The sequence below is a fragment of the Nicotiana sylvestris genome, chromosome 1, assembly GCF_000393655.2.
Source record: "Nicotiana sylvestris chromosome 1, ASM39365v2, whole genome shotgun sequence".
Classification (NCBI taxonomy): domain Eukaryota; kingdom Viridiplantae; phylum Streptophyta; class Magnoliopsida; order Solanales; family Solanaceae; genus Nicotiana; species Nicotiana sylvestris.
In genome coordinates this window covers 139,624,581-139,642,456 of record NC_091057.1, presented here as the reverse complement: position 1 = coordinate 139,642,456, position 17,876 = coordinate 139,624,581, and the positions used below count along the sequence as shown (strand labels likewise).

Here is a 17,876-nt window from a genome sequence, read left to right as displayed (position 1 = left end):
ACCATCTCAACCCGTCTGGCCACATTGATCGCACCCTGGAAAGAAATCTCGCTACCTGCCTCCTTAGCCATATGCAGTCTAATAGGCTGAGCGAGTCCCTCAATAAACCTCATCACCCTCTCTCTCTCTCTCGGCGAGGAGTATCAGAAGAGCATGACGAGCCAAATCAATAAACCTCGTCTCATACTGAGTGACAGTCATAGAACTTTCTTGGAGATGCTCAAACCGCCTGCGGTACACCTCTCTCTAAGTGACGGGAAGAAACTTCTCGAGAAATAACTGTGAGAACTGGTCCCAAGTGAGAGCTGGTGATCCAGCTGGTCTGGCCAAACAATAATCTCTCCACCATTTCTTGGCGGAACCTGACAGACGGAAAGCAGCAAAGTCGGCCCTATGGGTCTCCATTATCCCCATGTTCCGAAGAACCTAATGACATCTGTCTAAATAATCCTAGGGATCCTCTGAAGATGTACCACCATAAGTAGTAGTACATAGCTTGGTGAACCTGTCCAATCTCCACAAAGCATCGGCAGACATAGCTGCTCCATCACCGGTCTGAGCTACTGCACCCGGCTGAACCGCTCCAACTGGTTGAGCTGCTGGAGTCTGAAACTGGGGAGTCATCTACTCCGGAGTGCGGGTAGCGGGAGTCTGTGCTCCTCCCCCAGCCTGAGAGACGGCTGGTACTACAGGAAGTAAGCTTGCCTGGGTGACACTCTCCATAAGGCCCACTAGATGGACCAGAGCATCCTGGAGTACTGGGGCAGCAATGAACCCCTCTAGGACCTGAGCTGGGCCTACCAGAACTGTCTAGGCCGGAACCTCATCATCAAACTCTACCTGAGGCTCCGCCGCTGGTGCTGCTGCTCTAGGCTAAGCTCTGCCCTTACCTCGGCCCATAGCACGACCTCGGCCTCGTCTTCTGCCCCTTGTGAGAGCTCCTGCTGGGGGCTCGGGCTACTGATCAGCAGATGAAGAAGCACGTGTTTTGCCATCTGCGAAAGAACAGAGTAGAAGTTCAATTAGCATTGAGAAACCAAACCGCATGATAAAGATGAATAGAAGTGAAATTGTTCCTAACTTTGTAGCCTCTGGGGGATAAGCATAGACGTCTCTGTACTGATCCCTCAGACTCTACCAAGTTTGTCTGTGAATTATAAGACCTAAGCAACCTAGAGCTCTAATACCAACTTGTCACGACCCGAATTTCCCACCCTCGGAAGTTGTGATGACGCCTACTAGTGAAAGTTAGGCAAGCCAACTATTCCGATTAATTTACCCTTTTCATTTTTAACCTCTTAACAATTACAAGTTAACATATTATAAATAGCGGAAATAATAATACGGAAGAACGAAAGTTAACAATTAAGCTAATACCAATACAAGTCCATAAACATAAACCACCCAGAACTGGTGTCACAATCTCCCAGACTATCTAAGAAAAACTACAAATAGGATCTGAACAAGAAAGTACATGTCTGTCTCTGAAGTAGAAAAGAACAAAAAAACTAGATGGGAAGGAGACGCCAAGGCCTGCGGACTCCTGCAGGACTACCTCGGGTCTCCGATGGACTGAAGGCAGCAACCCCTAGCTAAGGTCCGTATGCTCTAATACCGGGATTTGTACAAAAAAGTGCAGAGCGTAGTATCAATAAAACTGACCCCATGTACTGAGTAAGTGTCGAGCCTAACCTCTGCGAAGTAGTGACGAGGCTAGGACACAACAAACAAATAACCCGCAGTTAAACAGTATCTAGCAGAATAACAATAATAGAAGTAATTAAGAGTAGCGGGGGAGAGGTAATATGCTATGAGGGAAATACCAACATAAAGAATCACAATAATAGTGGAGTAAGACAATTAAGGCACTTGAACCGATAACAACAAGAAATCATAACAAACAAGCAATAAATGCACGACATCACCCTTCGTGCTTTTACTCTCAATCCTCACCAATGCAATTAAATAATGAAAATGTACACGACATCACCCTTCATGCTTTACTCTTCCTCACCATATAAATATTAGAAATGTTCACGGCATCACCCTTCATGCTTTATCTCTCTTCCTCACCATATGCATCAATATCAATGTAAATGTATACGGCATCACCCTTCGTGCTTTATCACCCTTTCCTCACAATATGCATAAGTATGAATGTGCACGGCATCACCCTTCGTGCTTTATCTCTCTTTCCTCACCCAAACAATAGCAACAACAACATCCCGGCAAGGGAATCAACAATAAGAATTAAATACGTCCCAGCAAGGGAATCAACTATAACCAAACTTGTACCAACAAATAACTTCACAAATGAACCTCAACTGGAGCCAATGGTCAATAATAAACCAATACCAAGAAGATAATCGTAAGTCTTGCTCAACATGGATAATCAATAATTTAGGCAATTGTGGTACTTATTAAGAAACACGACGATCACAATTTGAGACACACGGGCATACTTGACACCAACGTATAGATACTCGTCACCACACCTATACGTCGTACACAACACTAGCGCATAGCAAATAAAGTACAATACATATTCCCTCAAGCTAAGGTTAGACCAAACACTTACCTCGAACTTCCACGGTCAACTCAAGCCTCAAACACCGCTTTCCCTTTAGAATTCGCCTCCAATTTACTTGTATCTAACCCAAATTACTTTAACAACATCAATAAATGCTAAAAAGTTCATACTCAGTGCTTAATTATAGGTTTTCTATCATTTTTCCCAAAAAGTCAAAAATCGACCCCGGACCCGCTTGGTCAAAACTCGAGGTTCGGACCAAAATCCGATCACCCATTCACCCCACGAGCCCAAATATGCAATTAGTTTCGAAATCCGACCCCAAATCGAGGTCTAAATCCCCAAATTTGTAAAACCCTCAATTCTCCTAAAATCCCTAATTTCTACTCTTGAAGAACAAGATTTAGGCCTAAAAATCTAATAGGTGTTGATGGAAAGTGAAGGAATTGAGTTCAAGAACACATACCTATAATTTGGGGTTGAATTTGCTCTTCAAAAATCGCCTAGGCTCTGATTTTGGGGAAGAAGATATAAAAATATGGCTAAATTCCCGTTCTGGTTCTGTTTTAAATCGCTGGACAGACCTTCTTCGCGTTCGCGAAGCTTATGGCCAGAAGGGACTACGCGTTCGCGATGAGCTGCTCGCATTTGCGATGGTCTGTCCCCCCTGACCATCGCGTTCGCAGGCCTGGGACCGCGTTAGCGAAGAACAGCTCAAAGTTTTCCCCTAGCCACCTCCATTGCACTACGCGTTCGCGTGTGGCTAGTCGCGTTCACGAAGAGCAAACCCCCCCCCCCAGTGCTCCGCGTTCGCGACTAGGCCTCGCGTTTGCGTAGAAGAAATTCCTCCCCAGCCAGCTTGTGCTTCGCGTGAGCTGCACCGCGAACGGGAAGAACAAAATATTAAGACACTAGAAGCAGCAAAACAACAGAATTCCTTAAGTTCAAAACATCCTGAAACCTATCTGAAACTCACCCGAGCCCTCGGGGCTCCAAACCAAACATGCATACTAACCCAAAAACATCATAGGGACTTACTCCTGCGATCAAATCGCCAAAATAATATCTTTAACAATGAATTTAGCATCAAAATCAAAGAAAAACTTAAAGAACTCTTAAAGTTTCACTTTCACAACCGAGGGTCCGATTCACATCATATGAATTCCGTTTCTTACGAAAATTTACATGCTCAACTTAAATACCATATAAGACCTGTACCGGGCTCCGAAACTAAAATACGGGTCCGCTACCATCAAATTCAAGCACATTTAAATTTCCAAAAACTCTTATAATTTCAGTTAAACAATTTTCTTCAAAAATTCATTTCTCGGGCTTGGGACCTCAGAATTCAATTCTGGGCATACGCCCAAGTCCCATATTTTTCTATGGACCTTCCAAGACCATCAAATCACGGGTCCGGGTCCGTTTACCCAAAATGTTGAACGAAGTCAACTTAAATTCAATTTTAATGGCAAAATTAGCATTTTTATCAAATTTTCACATAAAAACGTTCCGGATATACGTCCGGATCGCGCACGCAAATCGAGGTTAGATAAAAGGAGATTTTTAAGGTCTCGAAACACATAATTGACTTGTAAATCAAAAGGTCATCACACATAATTTCAAATTTACCGACCGAAATCGATCGGTATATTCAAAAAAATTTAATTAAAAATTATTTTTGTAGATAATTTACAAGTATGACCAGGTCTTGGTCAAATGTTAACCAATTTTCGATCGAAATCAGTCGGAATTGTTATATATTCGATGTGAGACCATTATTTCCCTTGTCAGAAATATTTTCTTTATTTAATTTCCGACCGATTTCGGTCGGGTTTTTTTTCGAACCGATTTCGGTCTGTATTCTTTGGACGAATTTTGACAGTTTTCTAGTAGTGCTAGATCTAAGAATTATTATGCTTGACTAGTATTCGTTTTTCACCTTATTTATCTTTTGATTAGTTTAACAAAGAGTACTATATATTTGGTCAAACACTTACTCCAATGATGATTTGAAGATAAACCTATACTCGATCGGATTCTAGATCCCGAATTAGATTATCTATATTGGATTTCTGTCGCGTACTCATGACCGATTGGATGTAATTAAAGAGAATCTTCTGATAATTATATTGTTTGGAAGAAATTAATCTTCAATATCTGTTGGCTGTGTATTTCTATTTTATGAAAACACTAAAACAAACGCAAGTGAAGCAACCAGATATGCCATACTATGATGATCCTCAAGAAGGAAACTGATAATACCTCGCCTAGAATATAATCGAAGACTTGAAAGCAGTAAACGAGAAGAAAAACGTGATTCTTCAAGCATCAATTGCACAAACAAAGGATCATATTACTCCGTCAAACGTTAACCATGGTCAAAGAGATTCTAGTAAAATGCTTAATTTTTATTCACTAGTAGTACAAATTATTTACGTCAAAACTTTGTGAGCCAGTGATTATTATATATTCTAGCATGCAATCTAGAGTTCTTTCTATTTAACAATTAACCATTGCACCATTCTTTGGTGTGCACGTTAATTTTTACTTTTTTGTCATTCAATCTCTTTATTAATCCTTATTTTCTAAGATGATCGCCTACGTTAATCCTTCTTTTCAGACGAATGGATACTATTTTACCATAAGGATGACATTTCTTTAATTCTACAAGACAACTTCTAATTAATGAATATCCCCGCAATTCGCAAACGCTTATCATGCTCCAATCGCAGCTAAAAAATTCAAAAGTAATCAAGAAAAACGTTAATTAATGCTTGAATGCTCTTTATTTTATTTTATTTTATCTTTCTTTACTTCTAACAACAATAATGGAACAACAATTATCCCACAAGACAATTTCCTCCTAGCGAAGAAGACGGTAGAATAAGAGGCGATCAAGTTCTTGGTGCTCCAAATTAAGCCCATATGTCTACAGACGTGTCCGCTGCATGCGGCTGAACAAGACACGTATACACATACTACTCTTCCACCTTTTTCCTACCATACATATAAAATTCCCCAAATATTCTTCTTCTTCTTCACTCACAACTTTGATTTACTTTACGACGTATGAGCTCTCGTTTTCTAATTCCTATTTCGGCTCGAGCTTTATCTTCCACTTTCACCACTCACCTTAACAGCACTCAGGTTTCTCCCTCTTTTCTTTTTCGCTACTCGAAATAACACCACTAAGAGAAGAAGATTTCCCTCAGTGATAGTGAGGAGATCAATGGCGTCTGGTGGCCAAACATTCCCACCCCAGAAACAGGAAACTCAGCCTGGCAAAGAACATGCCATGGACCCCACTCCTCGTCATTCTAGCCAGGATTATAAGCCTGCCAACAAGCTTCGAGTAATTCATTAGATCTCTTCTACCCTTTATTTTCTTCATTTTCTTAATTTCCTCCAAATGTAACTACTACTTTTGCCTTATTTTCAAAATTAGCAGGATTTAACATATTACAAATAACTAGTAGTTTTATTTTATTTAGGTTATTAATCTCACACAGCTTTTTTATGGAAGACCATCTTGTATAAACGAACAAAAGATAAAGAAGCTAAGGCATAATATCAAACCATAATTTGAATATTTAATTTTGGAGGTGTTGATAGAGCATTGCATGCATGTAGGAGAATGCTAGTTTAGTGAATACGTAGTCCTCTTACTTTATTTTGTTAATATGAAAAATAATCTATGATCATTTATGAAGGGCAAGGTAGCGCTGGTGACAGGAGGCGATTCTGGCATTGGACGAGCAGTCTGCCATTGCTTTGCCTTGGAGGGCGCAACCGTGGCCTTTACTTACGTCAAGTCTCAAGAAGAGAAAGATGCGCAAGAGACACTTGGATTGTTAAGGCAAGCCAAAGCTGCTGATGCGAAGGATCCAATGGCGGTGCCGACCGATTTAGGATTTGATGACAACTGCAAGAAGGTGGTTGATGAGGTTGTGAATTCCTATGGGAGAATTGATATTCTGGTGAACAATGCTGCAGAGCAGTACGAGGCTACCTCTATCGAGGAGATCAATGAGGAGAGGCTTGAGAGAGTCTTTAGAACCAACATCTTTTCTTACTTCTTTGTCACTAGGTTGGTATTATTCTAAAATAGTCTTTAGAACCAATACTACAAACCTACCTATCCACCTATAACATCCTCGTTTGTTCCATGTTATATAGGGATGACTCGTTTGTTCCATGTTATATAGGGATGATGTTAAATTGAGTTTAATAACGCTTTGACAGAATTCAAATGATGTTGCAGGCATGCTTTGAAACACATGAAGGAAGGTAGCAGCATAATAAACACAACATCAGTGAATGCATACAAGGGGAATGCCAAGCTTCTTGATTACACAGCTACAAAGGGTGCAATAGTTGCATTTACTAGAGGACTTGCTCTTCAGCTTGTTGAGAGGGGAATACGTGTTAATGGCGTTGCTCCTGGTCCAATTTGGACACCACTGATTCCAGCTTCGTTTACTGAAGAGGAATGTGCGAATTTTGGGAAACAAGTGCCAATGAAGAGGGCTGGTCAGCCTATAGAGGTGGCCCCTTCGTATGTTTTCCTGGCTTCTAGCCCTGAATCCTCCTATATAACTGGCCAAGTCATACACCCTAATGGTAGGTTGAACCTTTACATAGCCAAGCTCTGCATTTTCACGTTTAATACGTTCCATTAGATTATTAGGGTCTAAAATTTGTTTTGTTGGCTTTCCAGGTGGGACCATTGTCAATGCTTAAAGCCTCTTTGGGAGTCTTTTTGTCTGTTTCATGGAAAGCTGCGATCCGTTTTGTGCTAGTTCTAAATAGTGTACGAAGTATGTGTTTGTATGTTTTGTACCATGGTTCTAGAGTGGCATCAATAAAATAATTCTCCACTTCTCTCTTCAAGATCTCTCTTTTGCCTCTATCTGTGTCTGCGTTGTGGGTTTGCTCAAGGTTCTGCTACTGTTAAATATGGTCTGGACGAAACTGATAGCAATCATAGTAGATAAAGGAGATGAGAAATAGGAAGATTCAGCATCTATATAAATATTAAATGGGAGGAACGTCCAAGAACTAAAAAACTCCGGAATTAAAATTAGTGTTACCGTGTCCTTCGAACCATCAAAACCAGGAATCTTCTTATTACCATTGATCTTTATGACAAAAGAAGGAAAAAAGAACAAGAAATGAGGGAGAATAAAAATGTTTTCTACAATTGCTCCAAGTTCTAAGACCAGAACTGTAACAAGTCGATGGCACGGTTTTGATGTTTCTTACATTGCGAATGGTCACAAGCTAGCACCTCCATATCCATATTCAAGAATGCAGAGATAGATCTTATAGCAAACTGCTGCATCTGGGTATTACAATCAGGAAGTGCCACTGAATGAAATCTCCACGCCATTTCCACCAATTCCAGCAAGTAGGCATTGGAATCCGCACGCTTCTAACTCAGCTATTACTTTATCAACAACTGTTCCTGACAGTACTGGAAATTGTTGTCAAGGAAAGTTAAAAGAGACTAAGATCAAATGTGGGGAACTCGGCAGCAAGTCTCATATAAAGCACATGATATATGCCTATCTATAGGGAAGACTATTATGTGTCTAGTTGGTTTTTCAGCGAGGTCAAAGACCAAGTATATCAGCAAAACAGATATGGATATAAAACGCACAAAAAGTCTGCAGAAAACGAACTATTTGACAAACAGTTGGACATAAAGGATGTGAGAACGTTGAGTAGGTGTAGACGCAAATATCCTATATTCCTGACCTTCCTTAGGTCAAGGCAAGGATCACATTTCTACTTTCAAGGCAAGGATTGCAATTCTACTTTCAGATAAGATATTGTTCCACAAGCTTTTGCTTATGCCACCATGTAAAGCAATGGCGCTAGTGCTAAAGAATGTTGTCCATCTCTGCCTCAGTACAAACAAAGCTGACTCATCGTATCAAGTTCAGAGACACTTAAACACAGGTCAAATTTTCTAAGTATATAGAGATCAGTCCTAGTGAATAACTGTTTTACCCATTCAGAGTAATGTTCAGGGACCAAAACTTTATGTGTATGCATGAACTTAATGAAAAACAGTATGACGAAGTAGACATTAATCAATGTATCAGATATCCAGTACCCCATCAGCCAATGCAGAGCATTTATGCAGCCAGATAAAGCAGATGGAGTGTAAAGGTAGAATGAAAATGATGAAAAGCCACATCCTGGAGCAATTAAGTCTAACGCCAAAAATATCAATAATGAATGAAGATACCATATAAATAGCACATTCTGAATAGAAAGCATTTATCAGAAGGAAGATAAATGAAAGGATACGGGTTGGTAATAATGTCAAAACACAGCCTCCACCACCAGCTCCAGTTAACTTGGAAGATAGTTTGTACTTTAGAGTTGTTCGAAGAACAGTTTCTATAGAAGCATGGCTAACACCCATGCACTGAAGCAATCCTTGGTTCATCTCCATCAACTCTTCCAGTTTCTCTTCTTTCTCAGTTATGGCTAGATCATCCGGGACAGGTGATTGAATAATTGCAGCCACTTCACTACTGATAGAATCCACTGCAGTAAAAACAGAAGCCATTGCAGTCGGATGCCTCAAGGTCCTTTCTGAGACGCTAGCTACCAATGCCTTTGTATTTCTCCCGACCTTTGTGTTAGTGATCAGCATTTTAAGTGGCATGTTTGTTTTGAGGCGTGTCAAATGGCCTGACTTAAACTTGATCATGTTTCCTGTAAGTAACATTTATAGGTTGTGAAGTTATTAGAATCCTGACATATCCTTCCATAGAGATCTGAAAATTATAAGTATTCTATATTTCTTAACAATACAAGAAAAATCTACCATGGAAAATAATTTAGGAACATTAATTTACAGATACCTTGGTGTTAGAAGGAGGAACATGAAGGGCAAGTGACTATCCAAACCACGTCTCCCAAAGAAAAAACACATAAAAGGAGAAGAATGTTAAAAAACTGCCAATGATGAGAGAGATTAACATTGTGACTCAGGAGCTTCCCTAAGAATAGATCTTCCATTGCCATGCAGGAGTCAATTCTACAATAGCTCGTCTGTTCTAATTAGATTTCATTTATCTTCATGAATAGCAAATTCAGATTCTCTAATGGATCTAAGACCTCATTGTATGTTTTGTAACACCGAATATAAACAGGACATATATGTAAAGTTTAATTGGTAGAATTGCAAAAGAAGAAGAGAGAACGATTCTCTTCTCCCTGAAAACAAAAAGTTTTAATAATTGAGCAATATAGAATATGCCAGGTGAAGAAAAAAAGAAATGTAAGTAATGATATGTTAATATTCGCTATTAGCATCTGAAAAAATATCTGCATATGTTTTAGATTGTGACTGCTAGGATCTTTTCCATGCTGACTGTGCCCACTTCTCCTGAAAATGAAAATTTGCTGCCTCGACCACCTCCATCATGTCTAAATAGCTGAAGACTCAAACAAGTGGAAAACTAACATAACCTAACTACTGGTAAGACAAGGTTTCTTTTATATATTGCGCCATGCAATATAAGTCCAAATCAAAAGTTAATTCACTGTCAACAGTAGTAAGACCTATTTTCGGTGGACATCAGTCTTGCTTCAAGTTACTTTCTCTGTTAATACGGGAAGGAGCTTATTGTTTACATAGTCCACTGTTCTTGTTTGATTCTGGTCTGATGAGGACAAACTTCTCTCATTTCTGGCACTATAACAGATATAGCATTCAAGCGAACACTGAAGATAACATTTATCATACGACAAATATCTGAGACACCTAAAGAAATTTAGAGTTACTTATATAGAAGATAATATAAGTGTTGCTAACATAGTTAAAATACATAATTAATCTCACTAATTCCTCATAGATCACTAATGATACTTCTTTATGTTGCTCGGGCTCTTCAGAAATTTCGCCGGATGCGTGCAGGATCCTCCAAACGTAGTGCATTTTTGGAGGATACGACATGGGTACAGCAGCATTTTGGAGAGGTGTGCAACACATTCATATCATGGTTCCAAAAGCATAATTAGTTTCACAGTGCAACTGTTTGAAGTAGATGTTCTAGATGAATATAGCAAGCAAATTTTACAAAAAGGTAGGAGAACACAGAAAACTATCTGCTGGTCTAACATGGGGAAGGAATGTTTTTAACAAGCCTAATGGATTCTTTTTGTGAAATTTCTGAAAAATGCAATTCCCCTTAGATTAAACTGTTATTCTGGAGTCATTTTAAGGTGACTAAACAGATATAAACTGAAAAATCTTATAGTGGACTATGGTTCTACTATTCATAATCTAAAAAGTAATGTTTAATTTTGGGAAGCTTTCAAGTTAATCATGTGCCTTTTCTTCTTACTGGCATCCACACATTCTTTAAGATATCTTCTTTATGTTGCTAAATGCTTATTAACTCCAAATTTATACCTATTTCTCACTTCTCAATCACAAATTAGCATATATGCATTTTACCCGATTAAGCAAAAAGTTGAGATATTTCCCTGCATTAATGCCCCTTTTCAGCTTGACTGTTTTCTTTGTTCTGTGATTGCTTAACATATCATAAAAGGAAAGAAGATATAGTAACTATGGCTATCGTCACATACCATACGTGCTCACTGTGTTGTCAATACCAGATGGCTTCCCGTGAATTATTTTCTCTCCCTCGAAAGCCCATTTATTCACCAATTCCAGCTCATTCTCTCCAAATACTTGCCAACCTTGGTGGCTGAATTCCATAGTTACTGAATCTGACAACGCAAGAATGGCCGCAGAGAGTGCAACACAGAAAGCTGCAGACGAACCCAAGCCTGATCCCAGTGGAAGCTCAGAAGAGACCACTGCTTTTGCTGGTTTGCATCTAATTAGGCAATTACAGCAAAAGACAATGTGATAATATGAAGTCTGTTTCAAGAATATCAACAGGTCAAGTAAAGGGAATTGAAGTTAATACCCATGGATTGAGGTGAACAGCCAAAGAAAAGCTGTGACACCAGCAGCGAGCCCTATCTTTGCCTCAGGAATGTTGTGCTCATCAACTAGAGAAGCAATTAATTTAAGAGTCTCTAGTGAGCACGAGGAAGGTGGAATCTGAGTTTCCGAGTTTGGAAAAGCCTCTTTAATTCTTGCAACTGGCCAGGAAAATTCTAGTGACACATCCTTAAGCTGGAGGGTTAATGTTTCGTCATTATCTATTCCCAAAGAAATTAAGAAGAAAAGAAACGCATTAGTGAAAAACTAAATGAAGAAACCAGTAAGGATTATCATGAAAAGGAAACAACAGTTTGAGTAAAGCAATTTTTTCTTTTTGGTCTTACAAAGAAAAATAATCTGCTTAGACTAGTAAATGTTGAATTTTAACAAATTTATCATATTTCTCAGACTGTTATCTTGGTTCATCCATTTTTAAGATAGATATAGCATACTCAACAAATCCTAGAGGTCAGTTTGAACTCCAGAAAGATCTCATCTCAATGTCAAAGCAGGGCAGGCAACAATGAGCATAACACAATACATTAACCATTCAGCCGGTCCCATTAGTAACCAAAGGCCTAAAATTCAACGATAATTATACATACACAGACACTTTATTATATAATTATACATTTTTATGAAACTCACTGTCTCTTTCAAAAAATCATTTTCTGGATCATCTTCCAGTATTTGGTCAGATATAAAAGTTGGCAAATGGAGTACAAGATAACCATACAAGATGTAGGATAAAGTACGAGGATAATGTTCTAAGGGTATTTCTTATCATTGAAGGACAATAACCATGTCTTAAGTATTAATGAACTAAGTGATACGAAGTAAGGGCCGGATATTTTTAAAAAGGAAATAGAACAGAACTGGAAAGGGTAGAATTGAAGAGTGTTACTCTCAAATGTCAACTAGCAGGGCGGAATACTCTACCAGCACACTGAGCTCAATAAAAGCCTCAAAGACATTACTATTTGTTTCGGAATTATGAAATTAAGCAACCTAATACGGAATTAAAGGCAGCAAATTCGATTCAGAAATCATAATTACAGTTAATAATAAATCAACTGAGGAATTGAATAGAATGTATACCAGCAGGAGTAGGGAAGCGAAGGGAGACGTATGTATAGAGATCGATAGAGGCGGCGACGGCAGCTGATCCGTGAACCACAGCATGTTCTCCAGCCAATATTATTTTCCCAGGGGCTCTTGCTCTCACCTCCATTTTCTCTCTCTCTTTTTCTGTAAGTCCAGATACGAAACTGTGCCTATATAGGTCTACCTGTGTGTGATGGTTAGAGTCAGAAGAAGACTGCGGTTGGTCGAGAGTGGCTGCTGCAGCTGAATGCTGACTGCTGGACTGCTCGAGTGTTGCCGGTTAGTTATTAGAAAGGTTGATTTATGCACAAATTTCCTTCTGATTCCTCCTTTTGGTGTTAAAAAAATATTCCTCCTTTTGTTTGTTTCTGACACCCCTTACCAAATCACTCTCATCATGGACGGGTGGTTGGCGTCACTAAATTATATTTATCATATGGAGAATATTAATAATAATAAGTTAAATATTTATAAGTATTTAGTAAATTTTTTAATATATTTATACGATTTAATAAAAAATTATTGGGTTCACATGTAACTTTAGATTTGCCTTAGTGCACGGGACAGTTTTTTTTCTTAAAAAATCCCGATCAACTAGTCATATTACAAATCATGGTGCGCTCTGATTATTGTTTCTGTTGCTAAACTTGGCCGACTAAGTGGAATATTGATTGATTCTTCGCATAACGCCATCTATTTGGACTGTTGCCGCCTGCCATATAGGGCTATCAAAGTCATGTTACATGTAGCATATTGAAGCCTGCCAATCATGTAGCATACTGAAAAAGATTCAGTATTTCTTCTGCTAAGTAAGTGAAGTTATTATTATCTAGGCTGAGTTTAAGTTCTTCGCACTGATTATGTACTTATTTTTATATAAATTGATCATTTGAAAGCTAGTTATATATAACAATTTATAATTATGTATTTAAGTTATATACACCAATAATATAAAGAATTCTTACACTGTCAATATTATATATTGTCAATGGACATAAAACTTAAACCTAAAATTATATTAATTTTTGACCAAGACAAAACGATTATTTAATTGATATAGTAGGTTAAACTATACTAAGAATGCAAAAGATATTTACATTGTCAATATATAAAACTTAAATTTATTAGACGTAATTAGTGAACCCACCAAAAGTTCTTAAAACTATCAATTGAAAATTAAATGTCTTTAGAAAACCTGCTTCTTACAGTGCAAAAAAGGTATTCATCTTTCACATCTTTAACCTTTTATGTATCTCTTGCTTTAACACATAAAAATTATGCGAATGTTTAGTAACATGAAAATGATGGAAATGTAATCAGAATCGATTGAAAAATTGTTGTAGTGGAACTTAAACAACTCAAAGAAGAACTACATGTGAGCTATACGTGCCTTGCACTAATTTAAATTGATTTCTGTAGTTGTATGATAGAGGCAAAATTTTGAACTAAACAATTTTAAGCAAGCTAATCTCGGAAGTAAATCTGGAACTGTTGTAATTTGAAAACATGGATGATCAAGCATGCGTGCGAGAGTTTAAAACCATGGATTTGAGAAATAATAAAACACATTATCCAGGGTTGACAAACCGCGCACCAGCTAAAATCTGGCAAGTGAGGTGAACTTATTATCCTTGACATATAAGGACAGTATTCTATTCATTTCCATCAGAATCCTCATCAAAGAAGTACAAATAGGGAACTAAAGGGCCTTGTTCAACTGGTTCTCCTACCCCACCCTCCTCGATCTTTTCAGGAATTTTCCAACCCAAATGTTGGATATAAACACTATCAAAAGCATCAATAGTCAAAGATGAAGCTAGAAACAGTTCTAACTCGTTCACAAATCGATCAGTTCGACCAGTTATGAAAGGTCTTGCTGCTTCAGATACCATGATCTTGAACTCTTCTTGCTTTGCTTGTGGAGTATCTTTTATTTGCTTTGGCTCGTTTCTGCAACATTAACAACTGTCTAAGCATTCATGTAACACTGAAAATGTATAATGAAGATTAATTAAGTGAACATGAGAACAATAACACAATATTATTAGGTAACTGATTTTCAAGAACGTGTCATTTGGTTTTCCCAAAGAGGTGAAAGCAAACAAAGAGGTTAGCTTGACATTGGCGAGTTCAATGCATGGAAACGATCAATAATTTACTTTTATTTTTTACATTACCTTCTAAATGAATCAATCACACCAAGTATATGATGTACGATAATATCTACATCTTCTTCCTGCATGACACGGAAAAGAATTACTTAGCAGAAATGTCATAAAATAACGTTTTGTGATGTTACAAGGATGAGCGAATTATTGAATTATCAATTTAATATTAGTATGTACCTAGTCATACTTTAATGTATTGTTGCAATGAGAATGACATAATCAAGTAATCAGCAAGGTTCTCCATGATTCCCATTTTACAATTTTTATTCACAATCAAGGAAAGAAGGTTAGAATAAGTCGTATTTTAGCCAATTCGTAATGTTTACATATCATTTTATGAGAAATTGGGACCAAAATGACATCAATTTATGTTGAATTTTTACTATTTGTGGAGGGAAATAGGCATATAGGATGTCAGTTGCCTAAGATGAGAAACAAGTTGTTGGTGATAGCTAACAAGAAGCTTTTCCATGGATCAGACTAGGGATTGTAGGCAGATGTACCCCTACATTGCAGAGATTATTAAACATTGTCCAGTTACACCAAGATTCACTTCAACTTAGGCAGATGTACCCCAACATTGTAGAGATTATTAAATCCCATCCGACTCTTAGTGGAAAAATTGTCCAGTTATACCAAGATTCCCTTCAACTTAAGACTAACTAAAGATTGACTAAGAAATACCCACGGACATGCAAATTGGGTTTTGTGGACAGTTTCCTATTGGTTGCAAATTGGCACTCTTTCAACCTTACAGAGAACCCAAAAAACATGTTCATTCTGGAAATAAAAGAGTTTTCACCTCCATACTTCACTATAAACACAGACAAAGAACGTAAGAAACAGGTTAGCACACAATAATAATCAGTAAGTTGTTTTCTCTCGGAATCATTAAATATACTTCTCATTTTTGTTATCCAAAGGATCATTGTCTTTATTGACCATCATAATCAAAAGCTATTAAGAGATTGGGTTAGAAGTGCATCTATAAAGAAGATTACAACATTTAAACAATGAATGAAAATCACAAGTTTGAAGGACCTGCGTCACAGCCTGAATTTCTCTTCTCAACCAACTTATAAGCCAAGGATTAGGCTGCAGATACTTGTGCAACTTCCAATAACGTGGCACATTGAATTTGTCAAATAAGCCCCCTGCAGAACTACCAATTTTATGTTCTTGGAAGCAAGGTGATATCTCATAAAAGATATCCACTAGAAATGGAGAATATGTAAATCAGTGATGGAAAGCACTCTACCTTCATTAGTATAGTAGCACTGCAATCTATACTTGTGAGCTTTTGTGAAGAACACGCTGGAATACAAATGTCAAACGATAAGTTAATTTAGAATAGTAAAAAAAAAAAAGGGGAGAACATACAAAGCAGAAGAAGTATAGAGGACTTTGCTACCTATTGTCCAAGTTTTCATTCACATAATGTTGTTGAAAAAACCTTCCACCATAGCTCTTTATAATAGAAAAATTCTCTGTCTGCATAAACAAGAGAGTTGAGTTGAAAGAAACAAAATCCAGCATAATTTTAAATTAATAATAGAAGAATGAGAAATTTTTGTAAGTTATTAGAAGAGTCAGAAATATAGAGTGATTTAAATTTACATCAAAAGCACAAGTATAATAAATATAGAATTCTCCAGCAAAGCAACAAGAAAATGTATCACTTTGCTAATATATCTTTTGTATAGTGCTTGCCTCTTAATGAGAAAGTTACTGGTTGACGAGATGCATGCCTAGCACGTTAGCTCAGAGAAAGGCAAGGCACGTAACTTGAGCTTTATCGAGCTTTTAACAACATTACTGCTTGTAATGGTCAATTTTGTGTCTTTTTGTGCCTCCTTTTTGTTTTGGACAAAATGTTGATACAGTACATCAAAGATCAGATAAAAGAAAAAAGAATCCATGTCAATTTCATTTCAATTCCCAGATACATAACATTTTCCCCACCAATAAAATTTACACAAGCTACTCCAAAACATTCAAGAGGCAAACAAAAGTCAACACAGAGTTCTAAAGAGACCAATATCTGATTAAGTTCAGAAAAACATTTACAAACAAATTGCATATATTCACACATCTATGATCTATCCGCTTTGGTATATCCATACTGTGTTCAAGGCTCCGTGACGACTCTTCAGATCAAGCAAAAAGTTTGTAAGACCAAATATGTAATACCATGGTCTTGACCTCACAAGTGTGACACACTATTAAAGTACTGGAATCCTCTCAAATCCATCTTAGCAGAAAATGTTTCATTTTTCTAGAAGTAACTGCAAAGTTAAAGCGCTCTCTCTCGTGAGAGGCGTGATCTAGGGGGAATCATATCATTGCTAATAATAGTTCATCAATCAATCCCCCAAAAAATTAGTTCTACCAATTACAATTAACTGCTACTAATTCTTGAGAGGATCTATTTTACTAATGCTCATGAAACTAAGAACACTTAGAAGAAATAGGAACCAACAAAATAATTAAAACAAGTTCGGACCTTACATAAAGGACACTTTACTGAAGCAGGTGCACGAGACTGATTGCTTGTAACCACTTTGGTCCAACGCAGAATGCAATTGTAGCAAAATTTGTCTGTAGAAATAACATGATGGCTTAAGCACTTGATAACTGATTTATTCAGAAACAATCCGTACATAGCTTTCTTCCACAGCTTATACACTTTACAATTACTTAGCAAAAGCTTATACACTTTACAATTACTTAGCAAAATGCCACTTATTTATAATTATGCAAAAAGGGCCAAAGTATATGAAAGGTACTCCTTAAATTAGAGCTTAAAACTTATGAAATTGCATCTTAACAATGACTGCTTGCTTATAAACTACAGGAAGATATGTGTAAAACTAAAAAGAAAGGAAGCGTACGGAAACATTGATCCAAGTAAGACTCTTCAGTAACTGGGGCAAGACAAATAGGGCACGGGTTTGGGTCGGAGGCCGGTTGCTCCGCCGCGTTTCCTCCGTCTTCAGCCATGGACAACTGCCAAAATCTATTCGGAAAAGAACTCCAATTTTATTCCTTTTTTATTATTTTCCTTTGTCAAGTTTTGTTGAATGTGCCAATT

At 37.6% G+C, this 17,876-nt stretch overlaps 3 protein-coding genes across 3 annotated transcripts; 1 reads left to right on the top strand and 2 right to left on the bottom strand.

Annotated features, from left to right (window-relative positions):
* The first annotated feature begins 5,587 nt into the window (after window positions 1–5,587).
* On the top strand, window positions 5,588–7,423 carry LOC104220248 (NADPH-dependent aldehyde reductase 1, chloroplastic). The gene is made up of 4 exons (XM_009771079.2): window positions 5,588–5,885; window positions 6,244–6,620; window positions 6,795–7,153; window positions 7,251–7,423. The coding sequence occupies exons 1-4, from the start codon at window positions 5,763–5,765 to the stop codon at window positions 7,271–7,273; spliced, it is 882 nt and encodes a 293-aa protein (XP_009769381.1). The 5' UTR covers window positions 5,588–5,762; the 3' UTR covers window positions 7,274–7,423.
* Window positions 7,424–7,887: 464 nt separating this feature from the next.
* On the bottom strand, window positions 7,888–12,744 carry LOC104220250 (mevalonate kinase-like). Its single transcript, NM_001302575.1, has 5 exons — window positions 12,612–12,744; window positions 11,494–11,731; window positions 11,147–11,400; window positions 8,849–9,262; window positions 7,888–8,006 (listed from the first exon to the last, which is right to left on the bottom strand). The coding sequence occupies exons 1-5, from the start codon at window positions 12,742–12,744 to the stop codon at window positions 7,888–7,890; spliced, it is 1,158 nt and encodes a 385-aa protein (NP_001289504.1).
* Window positions 12,745–14,138: 1,394 nt separating this feature from the next.
* Window positions 14,139–17,865, bottom strand: LOC104220251 (uncharacterized). The gene is made up of 7 exons (XM_009771081.2): window positions 17,677–17,865; window positions 17,289–17,383; window positions 16,197–16,276; window positions 16,044–16,099; window positions 15,827–15,939; window positions 14,795–14,853; window positions 14,139–14,567 (listed from the first exon to the last, which is right to left on the bottom strand). Exons 1-7 carry the CDS (start codon window positions 17,783–17,785, stop codon window positions 14,270–14,272), a joined length of 810 nt encoding a protein of 269 aa, XP_009769383.1. The 5' UTR covers window positions 17,786–17,865; the 3' UTR covers window positions 14,139–14,269.
* Window positions 17,866–17,876: the final 11 nt, after the last annotated feature.